This window comes from Pan paniscus, chromosome 2, assembly GCF_029289425.2.
Source record: "Pan paniscus chromosome 2, NHGRI_mPanPan1-v2.0_pri, whole genome shotgun sequence".
NCBI lineage: Eukaryota > Metazoa > Chordata > Mammalia > Primates > Hominidae > Pan > Pan paniscus.
In genome coordinates this window covers 140,338,325-140,355,202 of record NC_085926.1, presented here as the reverse complement: position 1 = coordinate 140,355,202, position 16,878 = coordinate 140,338,325, and the positions used below count along the sequence as shown (strand labels likewise).

Below are 16,878 nucleotides of genomic sequence, written 5' to 3'. Positions count from 1 at the left end.
TCCCCTGACTCCCCTACTACCCTTCCCAGCCTCTAGGAACCATCTTTCTATTTTCTATGTCCATGAGTTCTATTGTTTTGATTTTTAGATTCCATAAATAAGTGAGAACATGCAATGTTTGTCTTTCTGTGCTGGACTTATTTTACTTGACATAATGAACTGCATTTCCACCCATGTGGTTGCAGATGGCAGGATCTCATTCCTTCTTGTGGCTGAATAGTACTCCATTGTGTATATACCACATTTTCTTTATCCATTCATTTGTTGATGGACGCTTAGGTTGCTTCCAAATCTTGGCTATTGTGAACAGTACAGCAACAAACAAAGGAGTGCAGATATCTGCGATATACTGATTTCCTCTCTTTGGGTTATATTAACACAGACAGCAGTGGGGTTGCTGGGATCATATGGTAGCTCTATTTTTAGTTTGTTTTTGTTTGTTTGTTTGTTTTTGCAGTTGCAAGATTTAATAGAGTGACATAGAGTGAAAACAGAGCTCCCATACAAAAGGAGGGGACCCGAAGGGGGTTGCCGTTGCCGGCTCGAATGCGTGGGTTTACATCCCGATCCTTGTCCCTCCCACTGTGCTGTCAGGCAGTAGATGATTGGCTATTTCTTTACCTCCTGTTTTGCCTAATTAGCATTTTAGTGAGCTCTCTGATTGATCAGGTGTGAGCTAAGTTGCAAGTCCCGTGTTTAAAGGTGGATGCGGTCACCTTCCCAGCTAGGCTTAGGGATTCTTAGTCGGCCTAGGAAATCTAGCTAGTCCTGTCTCTCAGTCCCTACTCTCAGCAGGAAAACCTAAGTGCTGTTGGGGAGGTTGGCCGATGACTGCTCTAACTGCTTCCTGCTGAATTGGCACGTAGTAGGGGTGGTGCAGTTGAGATTTCCTCGGGAGGGGTGCCTTTGATGTCATTAACATCAGCACATGGGCTAACAGGCCTGTCCAGGGGTCCGCGGTAGATCTTAGTCATGGACTGCATCTGGGGCTCCATTTGAAGAACGATTTGTAGTTTTACAGCTTCGATTCTGGAAGAGACAAACTTAACAAGGAGGTTAAAGATACAGGGATTGGGCCAGGTGCGGTGGCTCACACCTGTAATCCCAGCACTTTGGGAGGCTAAGGCGGGCGGATCATGAGGTCAAGAGATCGAGACCATCCTAGCTAACACGGTGAAACCCCGTCTCTACTAAAAATACAAAAAATTAGCCGGGCGTGGTGTTGGGTGCCCGTAGTCCCAGCTACTCAGGAGGCTGAGGCAGGAGAATGGCGTGAACCCAGGAGGCGGAGCTTGCAGTGAGCTGAGATTGCGCCACTGCACTCCAGCCTGGGCAACAGAGCGAGACTCCATCTCAAAATAAAAATAAAAATAAAAAGATACAGGGATTGAAATGTATGGCCTGCAGTGCAGATTATTTCTTTGGCACACTTTACAGGCCCTAACTATCTGCTTGATAGTTTTGAAAAGGCCTGGTCCAGTAAATAATAATTTGGCCATCTGATGGGTGCTATCAATGCCTAAGTGAAAAGGTTTGGTGAAGGGTTTTAAGTAATTTCCATTGGTTAGCTGCAGGCAAAAGTATTTTTCTTTCTTTGGTGGCTAGCCGTCCTGAGGGGAGGAAACTATGTCCTCGTGAGGTTCCCCATTCTATTTCTTCTTCTGAGTACTGGGGCTTGGTTTCCTGGAGGGGATTACCCCATACTAGGGGTCCTTCTATAAGCATTTTTAATGGAGGGTCCTGCCTTGCGGCTCTTTTGGCTTCAATATCCTCTTGGCGATTCCTTTCTATTTCCCTTTCCTTTCTGATGACCCCGGCAGTGTAAGACTGCCACCTCTTTAGGTTTCTGTACAGCCAATAATAATTTCCTAATGGCTTCCTGATGTTTGATAGGTGTTCCCTCCAAAGTTAGGAATTCCCTTTCTCTCCATATTGCTGCATGGGCATGGAGGACTAGGTAAGCATATTTAGAGTCTGTATATATATTTACCCTTTTTCCTTCTCCTAATTCTAGTGCCCAAGTGAGGGCTATTAGTTTTGCCAGCTGAGCACTAGTTCCTGGAATGAGGGGATTATTTTCAAGTATTCCATTGTCACTGACCACTGCATACCCCGCTTTTCAAAGTCCTTTTTCTACGAAGGACTTTTTGTATACGAATTCATTTTATGTATATGAATACGAATGAATTGCATACAAATTGTATGCGAATTCAGTATACAAATTGAGGTCAGGATCTGTCAAGGGAACCTCTGAAAGGTCCCCTCGAGCGGCTTAGGTTTGAGCAATTACTTGTTGACGGTTATGTTCTATCTTTTCTTCATTGTCTGGAAGAAATGTGGCTGGGTTAAGAGTTGCACAAGTGCACAGTCGCAACACTGGCCCTTCAAGTAATAGAGCCTGATATTTAAGTAAATGGTTGTCTGAGAGCCACAAGTCTCCTTTAGCAGTGAGTATACCATTCACATCATGAGGTGTCCACACAGTAAGATCTCTTCCCTGTATTATTTTAACTGCTTCAGATACTAAGACTGCAACTGCAGCCACTACCTATAAACAATGAAGCCAACCCTTTGCCACTACATCAGTTTTCTTACTCAGGTATGCCACGGTTGCAAGCTCGTCCCTCGAACCTGTGTAAGGACTCCTAGAGCTATTCCTGTTTTTTTGTGATATATAAAGAAAAGTCTTGCCCTATTGGCAAGCTTAACACTGGGGCTTGGGTTAGGGCCTTCTTTAGGGCCTGGAAAGCCACTTCTGCTTCAGGTGTCCATCTTACTAAATGAGTATTGGCTTTCTGAGTTTCCTTAATTAGTGTATATAATGGTCTGGCTATTTTGCCGTACCTGGGAATCCATATTTGGCAGAAACCTGTTATGCCAAGGAACCCTCTTAGTTGCTTTAGGGTTTGGGGATGAGGATAAGCAGTATAGGCTGGATACATTCCCCACTGAGGGCCCTGGTGCCTTTGGATAATTTTAGCCCTAAGTATTTAAACTGCTGTGAGCAGAGCTGAGCCTTTGGTTTGGAAACCTCGTAGCCACAGGTGGCGAGGAAATTTAAGAGCGCTTGGGTGGCTTGGTGGCACAAGGTTTCTGAATGGGCGGCCAAAACTAAATCATCCGCGTACCGAAGGACAAGAGTGTCCAGGTATGAAAATTGGCTCAAGTCTTGGGCTAATGCCTAGCCAAATAGCTGGGGCTATCCCTGAACCCTTGGGGTAAAACAGTCCAGGTGAGTTAAGACGTTGGGTTCAAAGGCTCTTCAAAGGCAAACAAGAATTGAGAGTCAGGATGTACAGGGTTGCAGAAAAAGGCATCCTTAAGGTCCAGGACTGTAAACCGCTCTGCTTCCTCTGGTATTTGGGAAGGCAGAGTATAAGGGTTAGGTACAGCTGGGTATAGAGGAACAACAGCCTCATTCATAATCCTGAGATCTTGCACTAACCTCCACTGTCCGTTGGGTTTCTGTACTCCTAAATTTGGAGTATTGCAGGAGCTATTGTGTGGTTTTACTAGGCCTTGGGCTTTTAGGTCCTTAACAATCTTTTGGAGTCCTTGTTGGGCCTTGGGTCTAAGGGGGTACTGCCTTTGGTAGAGAAAGGAGGTGGGATCCTTTAGTTTAACTTGACCAGGATGGGCATTCTTTGCTCGTCCATGTTGTCTTTCTGTTGCCCAGACTTCAGGATTAATTCCTTCCTCAAGCAGGGGACAACAAACGGGTGTTCCTTCTCCTATGTTCAGGTGTATAATGACCCCTACTTTTGCTAGAATGTCTCTCCTTAACAAGGGAGTGGGGCTTTCAGGCGTAATTAGAAAAGCATGTGAAAAGAGTAAAGTTCCCCAGTCACAACTTAGTGGCTGGGAGAAGTATCTAGTGACTGGCTGTCCTACGACCCCTCGGATAGTGACAGATCTGGAGGACAGTTGTCCAGGACAGGAGAGTAAGACTGAGAAGGCCGTGCCAGTGTCCAGGAGACAGTTAACCTCCTGGCCCTCAGTGGTGAAGCATACCCAGGGCTCTGTGAGGGTGATGGCATGGGCTGGCGCTTTCCCCCGGCACCCTCAGTCCTGCTGCTGGATCATCTGGTTCAGCAGGACCTTCGTCTCCTGAGAACTTCGTCTCAGAGGACCTTCGTCTCCTGGGGTAGTGGGCCTTCCAGTGATTCCCTTGACATAAGGGGCATGGACAAGGGGGCGGCTTATTTCTACTTGGACAATCTTTTTTAAAGTGTCCTTGTGGACCGCACTGGAAGCAAGCCCTTTTAGGCATTCGATTTGCCCAGCTTTTCCCTTTTCCAGAGCCTCCAAAGTCCACTTGCCTAAGGGCCATGACTAAAGCGGTGGCCTTTTTTTTTTTTTATCCCGTTTGTCCTGTTCCGCCTGCTCCTCCTGATCTCTATTATAAAAAAACAAGGTTGCCAAGTTCAGTAGAGTTTCTAAGTTTTGCTCTGGGCCTAAGGCGGACTTTTGAAGTTTTTTCCTAATGTCTGCAGCTGACTGATAAACTTGTCCTTTAAGATTAGTTGGCCTTCAATGGAGTCAGGTGACAGGGAGGTATGCTTCCTTAATGCCTCTCTTAGTCTATCCAGAAAGGCAGTAGGATTTTCTTCCTTTCCCTGTGTTACAGTGGACATCATTGAATAATTCATAGGCTTCTTCCTAGTTTTCCTTAGTCCTTCTAGCACGCAAGTTAGCAGATGTCTGCGGCACCAATCTCCATGTTCTGATTCTGTGTCCCAGTGAGAGTCTACACTGGGAACTGCCTGCTGGCCTGTGGGGAATCGTTCTCTTTCCTCTGTTGTCATCCTATCATTGACCTAACTGAGATACCGGAGATTGCCAAACTCTCGGGCTGCAGTTATGGCGGCACTTCTCTCATTTGGGGTTAGTGTCTGATCTAGCAGTAACATTATATCTCTCCATGTCAGATCAAAGGATTGTCCTAACCCTTGTAAAACATCAATATAGCCATCAGGGTTATCTGAGAATTTACCTAGATCTATTTTAATTTGCTTTAAGTCTGAGACAGAAAAAGGTACATGCACTCTGGCTGGGCCGAATTCTCCTCCTCCCACTGCTTGGAGGGGGCATAATCGGGGAATATTGGCACTCTGGTTCATTGTTTACCCCTTTGTCTGTCTCCTTTGGACCGTTTGGGTTAAAGGGGGGTCCTTGTTAGTTGGGGAAGGAGTCAGGGGGACACTGGGATAGGGAGGTAGACTCTGAGGGCTTCCTGTAGGGCATAAACCACACTTTTTACATAATTGCGAGTTGTCTCTTAATGAAAAGAAAGTTTGCACATATGGCACTTCACTCCATTTGCCCTCCTTTCTACAGAAGAGGTCTAGCTGTAGGATGGTGTTATAATCTATACTTCCCTCACGAGGCCAGGTTTCTCCCCCTTGAAGAGGATATCGTGGCCAGGCGATACTGCAGAAGAGTATAAGTCATTTCTTTCTTAGTGTCTGAGGGTCAGATTGGTCCCATTCTCCAGAATACATCTTAGGGGCGTTTTTGCCTTGGGGGGGAGAACGTTTCCCATCTGAAAAAAGAACAGAGGGATGCCAGCACCCCTAGTCATTTTCCAATGAGCATTAGTCCTAGAGCGTCCTGTAAGGGCCTAATGCTTATTCTTTTCCAGGGTGCGTAACCACCCATGGACCTCTGCTTATCAGATTAGTTACGCTTACCGATGTAGCAGTCCTGCACCTGTTTTCCCACCTCTCTTGACCACAAAGAAAAGGGTCCGGACTGCCGGATTCTAGTGGTCCTTTACCAGCGTGCCCAACATTGCCTTTGTGCTCAGGGGTGAGTTCCTTTCCAGGGTGCGTAACCCCCCACGGACCTCTGCCTATCGGATTAGTTACGCTCCCCAATGTAGCAGTCCTGCACCTGTTTTCCCACCTTTCTTGACCACAAAGAAAGGGGTCTGGGCTGCTGGATTCTAGTTATTTTTAGTTTTTTGAAGAACCTTCAAACTGTTCTTCATAGTGGTTGTACTAATTTACATTCCTGCCAACAGTGTACGAGGGTTCCCTTTTCTCTACATCCTTGCTAGCATTTGTTGTAGCCTGTCTTTTGGATAAAGGCCATTTTAACTGGGGTAAGATGATATCTCATTGTAGTTTTGATTTGCGTTTCTCTGATGATCAGTCATGTTGAGCACCTTGTCATGTGCCTATTTGCCATTTGTGTGTCCTTTTTTGAGAAATGTCTGTTCAGATCTTTTGCCCATTTTTGATTGGATTATTAGATTTCATCCTATAGAGTTGTTTGAGCTCGTTGTATATTCTGATTATTAATCCCTTGTCAGGTGAGTAGTTTGCAAATACATTTCTTCCATTCCATGGGTTGTCTCTTCACTTTGCTGATTGTTTCCTATGCTGTGCAGAAGCTTTTTAACTTGATGTGATCCCATTTCTCCATTTTTGCTTTAGTTTCCTATGCTTGTGGGATATTACTTAAGACATTTTTGCCCAGACCAATGTCCTAGAGATTTTCCTAAATGTTTTCTTGTAGTAGCTTGTAAAGATATGTAGAAAGAGGAAAGAATATAGGATTGGTGGGGAAAATAGCAGCCAAGTCATGCAGGACCTTTTATGCTATTAAGGATTTGTAGTATCCTTTGGGTTTAGGTAAGGAAGCAATGTGATCAGATTATGTTTTAGAAAACTAGCTAAACTGTGGTGAGAGAGAAAACTGGAAGCAAGCAGTTCTGTTGGGAAACTGAGGGGCATGGACCAGTGTGGGAGATCTGGGCATAGAGAAAAGGATGAGATTACCTAAGACAGTGGAAATGGATAAGATGGTAAGATTCTAGAAACATTTTGGATGTTAAATTAAAAAGAAAAATACCTCAGTGACTAATTGGATATGGGATTGGAGAAGGCAGAGAGTATAAAATAACCTTGAAATGTCTAACTTGCCAATGTAATAACTGAGGAGAGAAACTACATTATCAGTAATCTCTTTGTATGGGAGCAAAGTTCTACTGCATGTTCTCACTTTATTCAACACATTGGCCAATGATTAATTATTCTTTGTCTTTCTTACTAGTCTGAAACCTAAGAGAATTTTTCAAATATTTCTTTTCTAAAAGGAAAATTATATGGGGTATTTTTTAGATTATAAAGGTAATATATGCTCATTATTTTAAAAAATTCAGATAATGCGGAAAAATATAAAAACTATTGTATAGTCTAGAGGAAAGTAAAAAGCTTTCATCATCCATGGTTGACCCCTAACCATATAAAAACATGGTAACATCTTGTTTTTATATACTTTCTAACTTTTCTATGCAGATATGTATGTAAATAAATATTTCCTATAAATAGGATACTTTACCTGCTGTTTTATACCCTGCCTTTGTCACTTGATGATATATATTATGCATATTATTCCATGCCAAATATGAATCTATTTCATAATTTGTAATTGCTGTGTTGAATTCCATTGTATGGATGTACCATCATCAGTTTTCTATTTTTATCTTTTCTGTACAATACTGCCATGAATATTTTATACTTCATCTTTACAAGTTAATCATATCTGATTATTTTTCAGGATAAATTTTCATTAGTAGAAATCCTGGGTCAAATTTTAATTCGTACTTTGTGATTAGTTATGCCAATTTACATTCTAGTCTCAAACTATTGGGTATAAACCCTATTTCTGTTTTTCTAGCTCCACGACTTTTCTCTAAAATTAGAATGCTAAATATTTATCTTTTAAGGTTGTTATAATTAAGTCAGAGAATGAATATACATATTTAGCCTAATGTTTAATACCTAATAATTGCATAATAAATGCCAGCCATTGCTTTTAATAACATGAAATATGTGCTTCCCCAAAGCCCTGTTAATACTGGGTAACATCAGTCTCTTTAATTTTTACTAATGTGGGAAAATGATGTGTTATTTCAATGAGAAATTTTGGATGGTGAACATCTTTTCATGTGCTTATTAGACTTATGACTTTTTTGTTTATTCATTTCTGAATTGCTTTCCATTTTCTGTGATTGCTTTAAAAATTTGTTTTTTTTTTTGTTTTTGTTTTTTTTTTTTGAGGTGGAGTCTCGCTCTGTCGCCCAGGCTGGAGTGCAGCGGCACGATCTCAGCTCACTGCAAGCTCCGCCTCCTGGGTTCACGCCATTCTCCCGCCTCAGCCTCCCGGGTAGCTGGGACTACAGGCGCCCACCACCACGCCCAGCTAATTTTTTGTATTTTTAGTAGAGATGGGGTTTCACCATTCACAGAATGGTCTCGATCTCCTGACCTTGTGATCCACCCGCCTTGGCCTCCCAAAGTGCTGGGATTACAGGCGTGAGCCACTGCACCTGGCCTTTTTTTTTTTTTTTTTTTTTGGGGTGGGGACAGTTTCACTCTGTTGCCAAGGCTGGAGTGCAGTGGCATGATCTCAGCTCACTGGAACCTCCACCTCCCAGGTGCAAGCGATTCTCATGCTTCAGCCTTCTAAGTACCTGGGATTACAGGCATGCGCCACCACCCAGGCTAATTTTTCTATTTTTGGTAGAGATGGTTTCACTTTGTTGGCCAGGCTGATCTTGAACTCCTGACCTCAAGTGATCCACCTACCTTGGCCCCCAAAATGCTGGGATTACAGGTGTGAGCCACCGTGCCCAGTCAAAAATTTGCTCTTTTTCTTATATTTCAGTATTTCAGTATTTTTTATGTGTTAGAGATGTTGACTTCTTTTTTTTTTTTTTTTGATACAGAGTCTTGCTCAGTTGCCCAGGCTGGAGTGCAGTGGCTCGATCTCCGCTCACTGCAAGCTCCGCCTCCTGGGTTCATGCCATTCTCCTGCCTCAGTCTCCCGAGTAGCTGAGACTACAGGCGCCTGCCACCAAGCCCAGCTAATTTTTTTGTATTTTTTTAGTAGAGACGGGGTTTCACCGTGTTAGCCAGGATGGTCGCGATCTCCTGACCTCGTGATCTGCCCTCCTCGGCCTCTCAAAGTGCTGGGATTACAGGCGTGAGCCACCGCGCCCGGCCAGAGATGTTGACTTCTAATTTGCAAACATTTCCCTACGTTTTGTCATTTTTAATTGAATTATATATGGCGCTTTTTAACCCTATATATGTAAAACAATACATTTTTAGATAACTCTACCATTTATTTGCTTTATGATTTCTGGCTTTTCCTACCCTAAGAGTTTTAAAATATTTGTATGTAATTTTTTTGTTACATTTCTTACAGTAAAATTTTTAATCCTTCTGGAATTTCTTTTGTTTTAGCGTAAGATGGAGTTTTATTTTTTATATACTAAATTTCCATTCAAACCATCTGTCTGATAACTTATCTAGGGCAAATTTCCTTTGATTCTTCTTTTTGTTTGTTTGTTTTATAGAGACAAAGGGTCTTACTCTGTCTCCCAGGCTGGAGTTTGGTGATGCAATCACCACTCACTGCAGCCTTGAACCTGTGGGTTCAAAGATTCTCTCACTTCAGTCTCTCAAGTAGCTAGAACAGACACGTGCTGCCACACCCAGCTTACTCTTCTTTTTAATACTCGTCTTGGCTATTATTGCGTATTTATTCTCCTAGGAAAACTTTGGAAAATCGTTCTGTAAAATGTAAAAAAAAAAAAAAAAAAAAAGTGTAAAAAAAAAAATTTGATCAAGTCGTTGATGCTGAGGCCAGGCGCAGTGGCTCACACCTGTAGTAATCCCATCACTTTGGGAGGCCTGGGCAGGCAAATCGCTTGAGCTCGGGAATTCAAGACCAACCTGGGCAACATGGCTGGTATTTTTTCGTACAAAAGATATGAAAATTAGCGTGTGAAAAAGATATGAAATTATCACGTTTGTTGGCATGTGTCAGTGGTCCCAGCTACACTGAAGGTTGAGGTGGGAGGATTGCTTGAGCCTGGGAGGTGGAGGCTGCAGTGAGCCGAGATCGCACCACTGCACTCCAGCCTGGGTGACAGATCGAGACCATGTCTCAAAAAATAAAAATAAAAATAAATAAAATACCCCTGTTGAAAAGTCACACTGAGATTTTCATTGAGGTTTTAAGATTTCTTGGAATAAACAGTAAATCTTGAGTGCACTTTAAAAATCTCATGGTTACAACTGTCATTTCAGTTCAGCCTGTTAGTAAGAACATTCCAGAATTTTTATGTTATTCTTGTACATACAATACTATATAAATAGGTATTTCATAAAAATATGTTTTGATGGTGTTCATTGATTCAGAGACCAAAACTTTTCACTCCCAAAACTCAAAGGCATGCCATTTTCTCAGTAGCAGGAAAATATATTGTTACTTGTACGTGTTGTAAAACTTGAATTACTGTTTCAGAAGTGATTTCTATTATGTTTATACAAGGAAAAAATTCAAAGTAATTTACTTTAATGAATATGTAAGGCAGACTCTATTCTAAGATTCTTTTATTACAGTACAAAATATAACTCTTTAGCTTCACCCATTTCAGTTCCATCTTAATGTGTATTTGTTTCAGTAATGTTCCCCTTCCTCACAAACATTTACTTTTTTTTCTTTTTAGTTAAAAAAATTTTTGTTCCTGGTGGGACCAAGAGTTCCAACACAAACATTTAAATAGAGGAAAAATAAATGAGAGAGCCATTAAGGTCTTCTTATAAAAGCAGATGTTTGTTATTCGGAGCTTACAAATTATTAACCCACATATCACAAACAAGAAATCTGTTTTTCAGGTTTCAGTTTCATAAATTTCTTGGCATAATCTAACATTTTAAAAATTAATATAACCAATCAGTGACTGCTTCAGTGAAATTAAGTATACAATTAGGCTTTACATCATATGTTAAATGTTTCAGTAACCATGTACAAACAGCCTTTTGATGTAAATGGGCTTTTTGTTACCCATTATAGAGGAAATTGAGGTTTTGAGGAGTTAGTGTCAAATGGTAGGAAGGAACGAAACTAATATTTTGAGTACCAAATGAACCAAGCACTTTATTTGGTGTTTTCTTGGAGCTTATTATTTTGAATAAGTAGATTATTTTCTGACAGTAAATTTGATCAAGTCATTGGTGCATTATATAAAACCAAATTTGTCACCATATTACCAATTCTTTACTTTTTGTATTCATCTGTGATTGTTTACTCAGTTTTTGTATAATAGAATACACAAATCCTGCTTTTTATCATTCTATAATCACTTTTCCCTGCTGCTTAAGATATCTGTAGTTGATTAAAATAAATGATCTCAAGCATTTTTCTTTGTTTTTCAGATTCCTGAATTTGACAACTTGTACCTGGATATGAATGGAATTATACATCACTGCTCCCATCCTAATGATGATGATGTTCACTTTAGAATTTCAGATGATAAAATCTTTACTGATATTTTTCACTACCTGGAGGTGTTGTTTCGCATTATTAAACCCAGGAAAGTGTTCTTTATGGCTGTAGATGGTGTGGCTCCTCGAGCAAAAATGAACCAGCAGCGTGGGAGGCGTTTTAGGTAAAACATTTATGTTTTATTTTGGAATATTATTTAGCTTAGTAAAAATATGTTATTTTAAAGATAATTGATTTAACACAATCTTCTGTTCATGTTTATTTTCTGCGTAAACTCCCCCAGAAATGGAAATATCTCAGTGTCATATTTTACCAGTCGAGTAATGAGTTAGGAACTCAGTGAGATGTCCTTTCTCAAAACATATGTTGGAGGTTCTCTTGTTCGTTTGTTTCTTTGTTTGTTGAGACAGAATCTCACTCTATCACCCAGGCTGGAGTGCAGTGGTACAGTCTTAGCTCACTGTAATATCTGCCTCCCCAGTTCAAGTGATTATCGGTGCCTCAGCCTCTTAAGTAGCTGGGATTACAGGCAAGCGCCACCGGACCCAGCTAATTTTATATATATATGAAATAAATTTTATATATATGAAATAAATTATATATATATAAAATAAATTATATATATAATAAATTATATATATATAAAATAAATTTTATATATAAAACATTTTAATATATTTATATATAAAATATATATTATATATTTTATATATAAATATATTTATATATTTATATATTTTATATATAAATATATTTATATATTTTTGCATATATATGCAAAACTCCGTCTCAAAAAATTATATATATTAAAATATATATATTATATAATATATTATATAATATATTTTTATATATTATAATATAATATATTATATGTTATATATTATATAATGTATTATATTATATATATTATATATTATATATATTATTGTATATATTATATAATTTATATAATATATATAAATATATATTTTTTTAATATTATATATAATTTTTTTTTTGAGATGGAGTTTTGCTCTTGTCGCCCAGGCTGGAGTGCAATGGTGCGATCTCGGCTCATTACAACCTCCGCCTCCCAGGCACAAGTGATTCTCCTGCCTCAGCCTCCCAAGTAGCTGTGATTACAGGTGCCCGCCACCACACCCAGCTAATTGTTGTATTTTTAGTAGAGACGGAGTTTCACCACGTTGGCCAGGCTGATCTCAAACTCCTCATCTCAGGTGATCCACCCACCTCAGCCTCCCACAGTGCTGGGATTACAGGTGTGAGCCACTGTGCCCAGCCAATTTTTAATATTTTTAATAGAGACAGGGTTTCACTCTGTTGGCCAGGCTGGTCTTGAACTCCTGACCTCAAGTGATCTGCCTACCTTGGCCTCCCAAAGTGCTGGGATTACAGGTGTGAGCCACCACGTCTGGCCAGGTTTTGGTGTCACCTGGGGCTCTAAGAATACATCACTGTAGTTACAGTTCAGCAATTAGGAAGCTACTGCTGCATCTGTTAGTTCCCAAGCTACAGTGCAGTTGCTAGATCTGTACTGAAAAAAACTGATTCCCTGTTCCTTGCTTATAAAGTCACACTTTTGTTTTCTGTCACTAGTTTTTATACTTCTCATTGATAATTTGCAAATGATAGTACTGTAGTAGAGAAAAGCTCCAATAGTAGTCTGCCCTGGGATGGTAACTACAAAGTGAACTAAGAGATTCTTCTAATGAGAACATTATTGACACTTAACTTAATTCAACAAACATGTATTGAATGCCCAGACTCTGGGTTAGATGCTGATTTTTGACTGAGCATAAGTCCAGATTGGGCAGAAAGGCAAGTGAGATCAGAATGCAATTGATGGACTGTGAGAAGTGAGCTAAGTTAGGAAATTCAGGGTATTATCAGCACCACTGTGTGACTTAGGCGGTAGGAGAAGTAAAAGGATGAGAAGAGGTTACACACTAGGATTTTAAAGTTCATTCCTGGACATGTGGAATATTTCTATGTAACAGTGAGATCAGGCTGTGTCCCGGTTCATGGGTAACAGAAGTAAAGGTTAGAATTGAAGGCAAGAAATCCCTAGTGGAGAGTGTTTGACGGGTCATTAGCATAATGAGTCCTTCAATCATAATGGCAAGTAAAGGAGTGGAAAGACCATCTGCACATCCAATGTGGAAGTCATCAAAGAAGGTGGGACGGTGCTTTGAAGAAGGCTGCCGGTGAGAGGAAGAGGATGGCAAAAAGTACTGATTTCAATATCAAAAGAAAAAAGATACTGAAATTTTTAGAAAGACTGTGAGATCTTTGAAGGCAAGGGCCGTCTCTGAGTAATATTTAAATTCTCAAATACCACCCAAGACTTACTCTATCAGAATCTCTAGTAGTTGAGAAACTCCTGGGAACTATTTTTTACCATACTCCCCTGGTATTTGTTTGTTTGTTTTTTTTTTTTTTTTGAAACTGTGGATGTGAATCTTTATTTTTCTTTCTTTTTTTTTATTATACTTTAAGTTTTAGGGTACATGTGCACATTGTGCAGGTTAGTTACATATGTATACATGTGCCATGCTGGTGCGCTGCACCCACTAACTCGTCATCTAGCATTAGGTATATCTCCCAATGCTATCCCTCCCCCCCCCCCACCCCACCACAGTCCCCAGAGTGTGATATTCCCCTTCCTGTGTCCATGTGATCTTATTGTTCAATTCCCACCTATGAGTGAGAATATGCGGTGTTTGGTTTTTTGTTCTTGTGATAGTTTACTGAGAATGATGATTTCCAATTTCATCCATGTCCCTACAAAGGACATGAACTCATCATTTTTTATGGCTGCATAGTATTCCATGGTGTATATGTGCCACATTTTCTTAATCCAGTCTATCATTGTTGGACATTTGGGTTGGTTCCAAGTCTTTGCTATTGTGAATAATGTCGCAATAAACATACGTGTGCATGTGTCTTTATAGCAGCATGATTTATAGTCATTTGGGTATATACCCAGTAATGGCATGGCTGGGTCAAATGGTATTTCCAGTTCTAGATCCCTGAGGAATCGCCACACTGACTTCCACAATGGTTGAACTAGTTTACAGTCCCACCAACAGTGTAAAAGTGTTCCTATTTCTCCACATCCTCTCCAGCACCTGTTGTTTCCTGACTTTTTAATGATTGCCATTCTAACTGGTGTGAGATGGTATCTCATTGTGGTTTTGATTTGCATTTCTCTGATGGCCAGTGATGATGAGCATTTTTTCATGTGTTTTTTGGCTGCATAAATGTCTTCTTTTGAGAAGTGTCTGTTCATGTCCTTCGCCCACTTTTTGATGGAGTTGTTTGTTTTTTTCTTGTAAATTTGTTTGAGTTTGTTGTAGATTCTGGATATTAGCCCTTTGTCAGATGAGTAGGTTGCGAAAATTTTCTCCCATTTTGTGGCCATACTTCCCAAGGTAATTTACAGATTCAACGCCATCCCCATAAAGCTACTAATGACTTTCTTCACAGAATTGGAAAAAACTACTTTAATGTTCATATGGAACCAAAAAAGAGCCCGCATCGCCAAGTCAATCCTAAGCCAAAAGAACAAAGCTGGAGGCATCACACTACCTGACTTCAAACTATACTACAAGGCTACAGTAACCAAAACAGCATGGTACTGGTACCAAAACAGAGATATAGATCAATGGAACAGAACAGAGCCCTCAGAAATAACACCACATATATACAACTATCTGATCTTTGACAAACCTGAGAAAAACAAGCAATGGGGAAAGGATTCCCTATTTAATAAATGGTGCTGGGAAAACTGGCTAGCCATATGTAGAAAGCTGAAACTGGATCCCTTCCTTACACCTTATACAAAAATCAATTCAAGATGGATTAAAGATTTAAACGTTAGACCTAAAACCATAAAAACCCTAGAAGAAAACCTAGGCATTACCATTCAGGACATAGGCATGGGCAAGGACTTGATGTCCAAAACACCAAAAGCAATGGCAACAAAAGCCAAAATTGACAAATGGGATCTAATTAAACTAAAGAGCTTCTGCACAGCAAAAGAAACTACCATCAGAGTGAACAGGCAACCTGGTATTTGTTAAAGTAGTTTTTGGGAGCCACTAGACTAGAAAATCTAGTGTTAAGGAGGGATTTTATAAACCTACTACATCAGTCTGGGTTCAGTTGCAGGTGATAGAAAGCACTCTAGCTATTTCAGACAAAAAGGGGTGTAATTCAGGGAATTGGGTGTTTATAAAAATCACTGTAAAGCCAAAAGGGCGGGAATCTAGATGAGCCGTAAGGGATAACTTCCCAAACAGCACTACAGAACTGACTCACCAGTGGCAGAACTATTACCACATTCAGGTAACATGAGGAGTTCAGAGCCCCCTACCAAAATGGGTGGTTTCGGGAACTTACTCCTTTATCTGTGATCCAATAATTAAGAAGCTGTCACTTGGGGCTCTAAGAATACATCACTATAGTTACAATTCAGCAATTAGGAAGCTACAGCTGCATCTGTTCCAGAGCTACAGTGCACCTGCTAGATCTGCACTGAAAAAAACTGATTCCCTGTTCCTTGCTTATCAGCACCTCTAAAGATACTGAATACTGGGATCTTTACCATTGCTGAAATATACAGACATACCAGAGCTCCAGTGCCTCAATTGTGATGCAGGCACCACCACACTTCCACTTTCCAAACCTTATATGGAGGCATCTAATTGGCAAAATCTGAGTCATATGAAGACTCTAAGCTTCAGGGAAGCCTGAGAACTTTCTAACCTACCTGGTATCAGAAGGTAAACTAAAAGGAAATGGAATGGAAGTTGAGGGCCAATGCATTATAACCACCACAAGCATTTATTAAATACTGTGCTGGTATTGAGCACTACATTTTTCCTAGAAATCCCCTAGTCAGTTTTCTGCCATTCTCTACAGTGATGACCTTCTCCATTCATAATTCCCTGTTTTACTTATTTCTAAATCTGCCTTCTTTTATCCCCACCATGCCACTAAAATTTCCTGACAAGATTACAGCTAAATCCAGGCCGGGCGTGGTGGCTCGCACCTGTAATCCCAGCACTTTGGGAGGCCGAGGCGGGTGGATCACAAGGTCAGGAGTTCAAGATCAGCCTAGCCAAGGTGGTGAAACCCCGTCTCTACTAAAAATACAAAAACAATTAGCCAGGTGTGGTGGTGGTCGCCTGTAATCCCAGCTACTCGGGAGGGTGAGGCAGAGAATTGCTTAAACTCAGGAGGCGGAGGATGCAGTGAGCCGAGATCGCACCACTGCACTCCAGCCTGGGCGAGAGTGAAACTCTGTCTCAAAAAAAAAAAAAAGAAGATTATGGCTAAATCCAAAGAATACTTCTTTCTTCAACTTATTTCATTTATCCACAGCATTTAACAGTGTTGACCATTCTTTGCTTGAGCTTCTCCCTTTCCTTGACCATCATGTAACCACATTCTCTCTTTGTACTTTCTTAGTCTCCTTGTCTTCTTTTCTTCCTTTGTGTTTCTTAAATATTAATGTTTCTTAAGTTTCTGTCCTAGGCTCTGAGTGATTTCATCCAATGGCTTTGATTA

The 16,878-nt window shown here is 40.4% G+C and overlaps 1 protein-coding gene across 5 annotated transcripts in view; it reads left to right on the top strand.

The window, feature by feature from the left end:
• The window catches only part of XRN1 (5'-3' exoribonuclease 1), a 144,553-nt gene that overhangs the window by 4,412 nt on the left and 123,263 nt on the right, over positions 1 to 16,878 (top strand). For 4 of the 5 annotated variants that reach the window (XM_024928323.4, XM_008951916.4, XM_055110578.2 and 1 more), the window contains exon 2: positions 11,235 to 11,467. In XM_024928323.4, coding sequence (XP_024784091.3) covers positions 11,235 to 11,467 — 233 coding nt within the window. Of the gene's footprint in view, positions 1 to 11,234; positions 11,468 to 16,878 lie in introns of those variants that run through there. The other variant, XM_055110579.2, reaches the window with a different exon arrangement.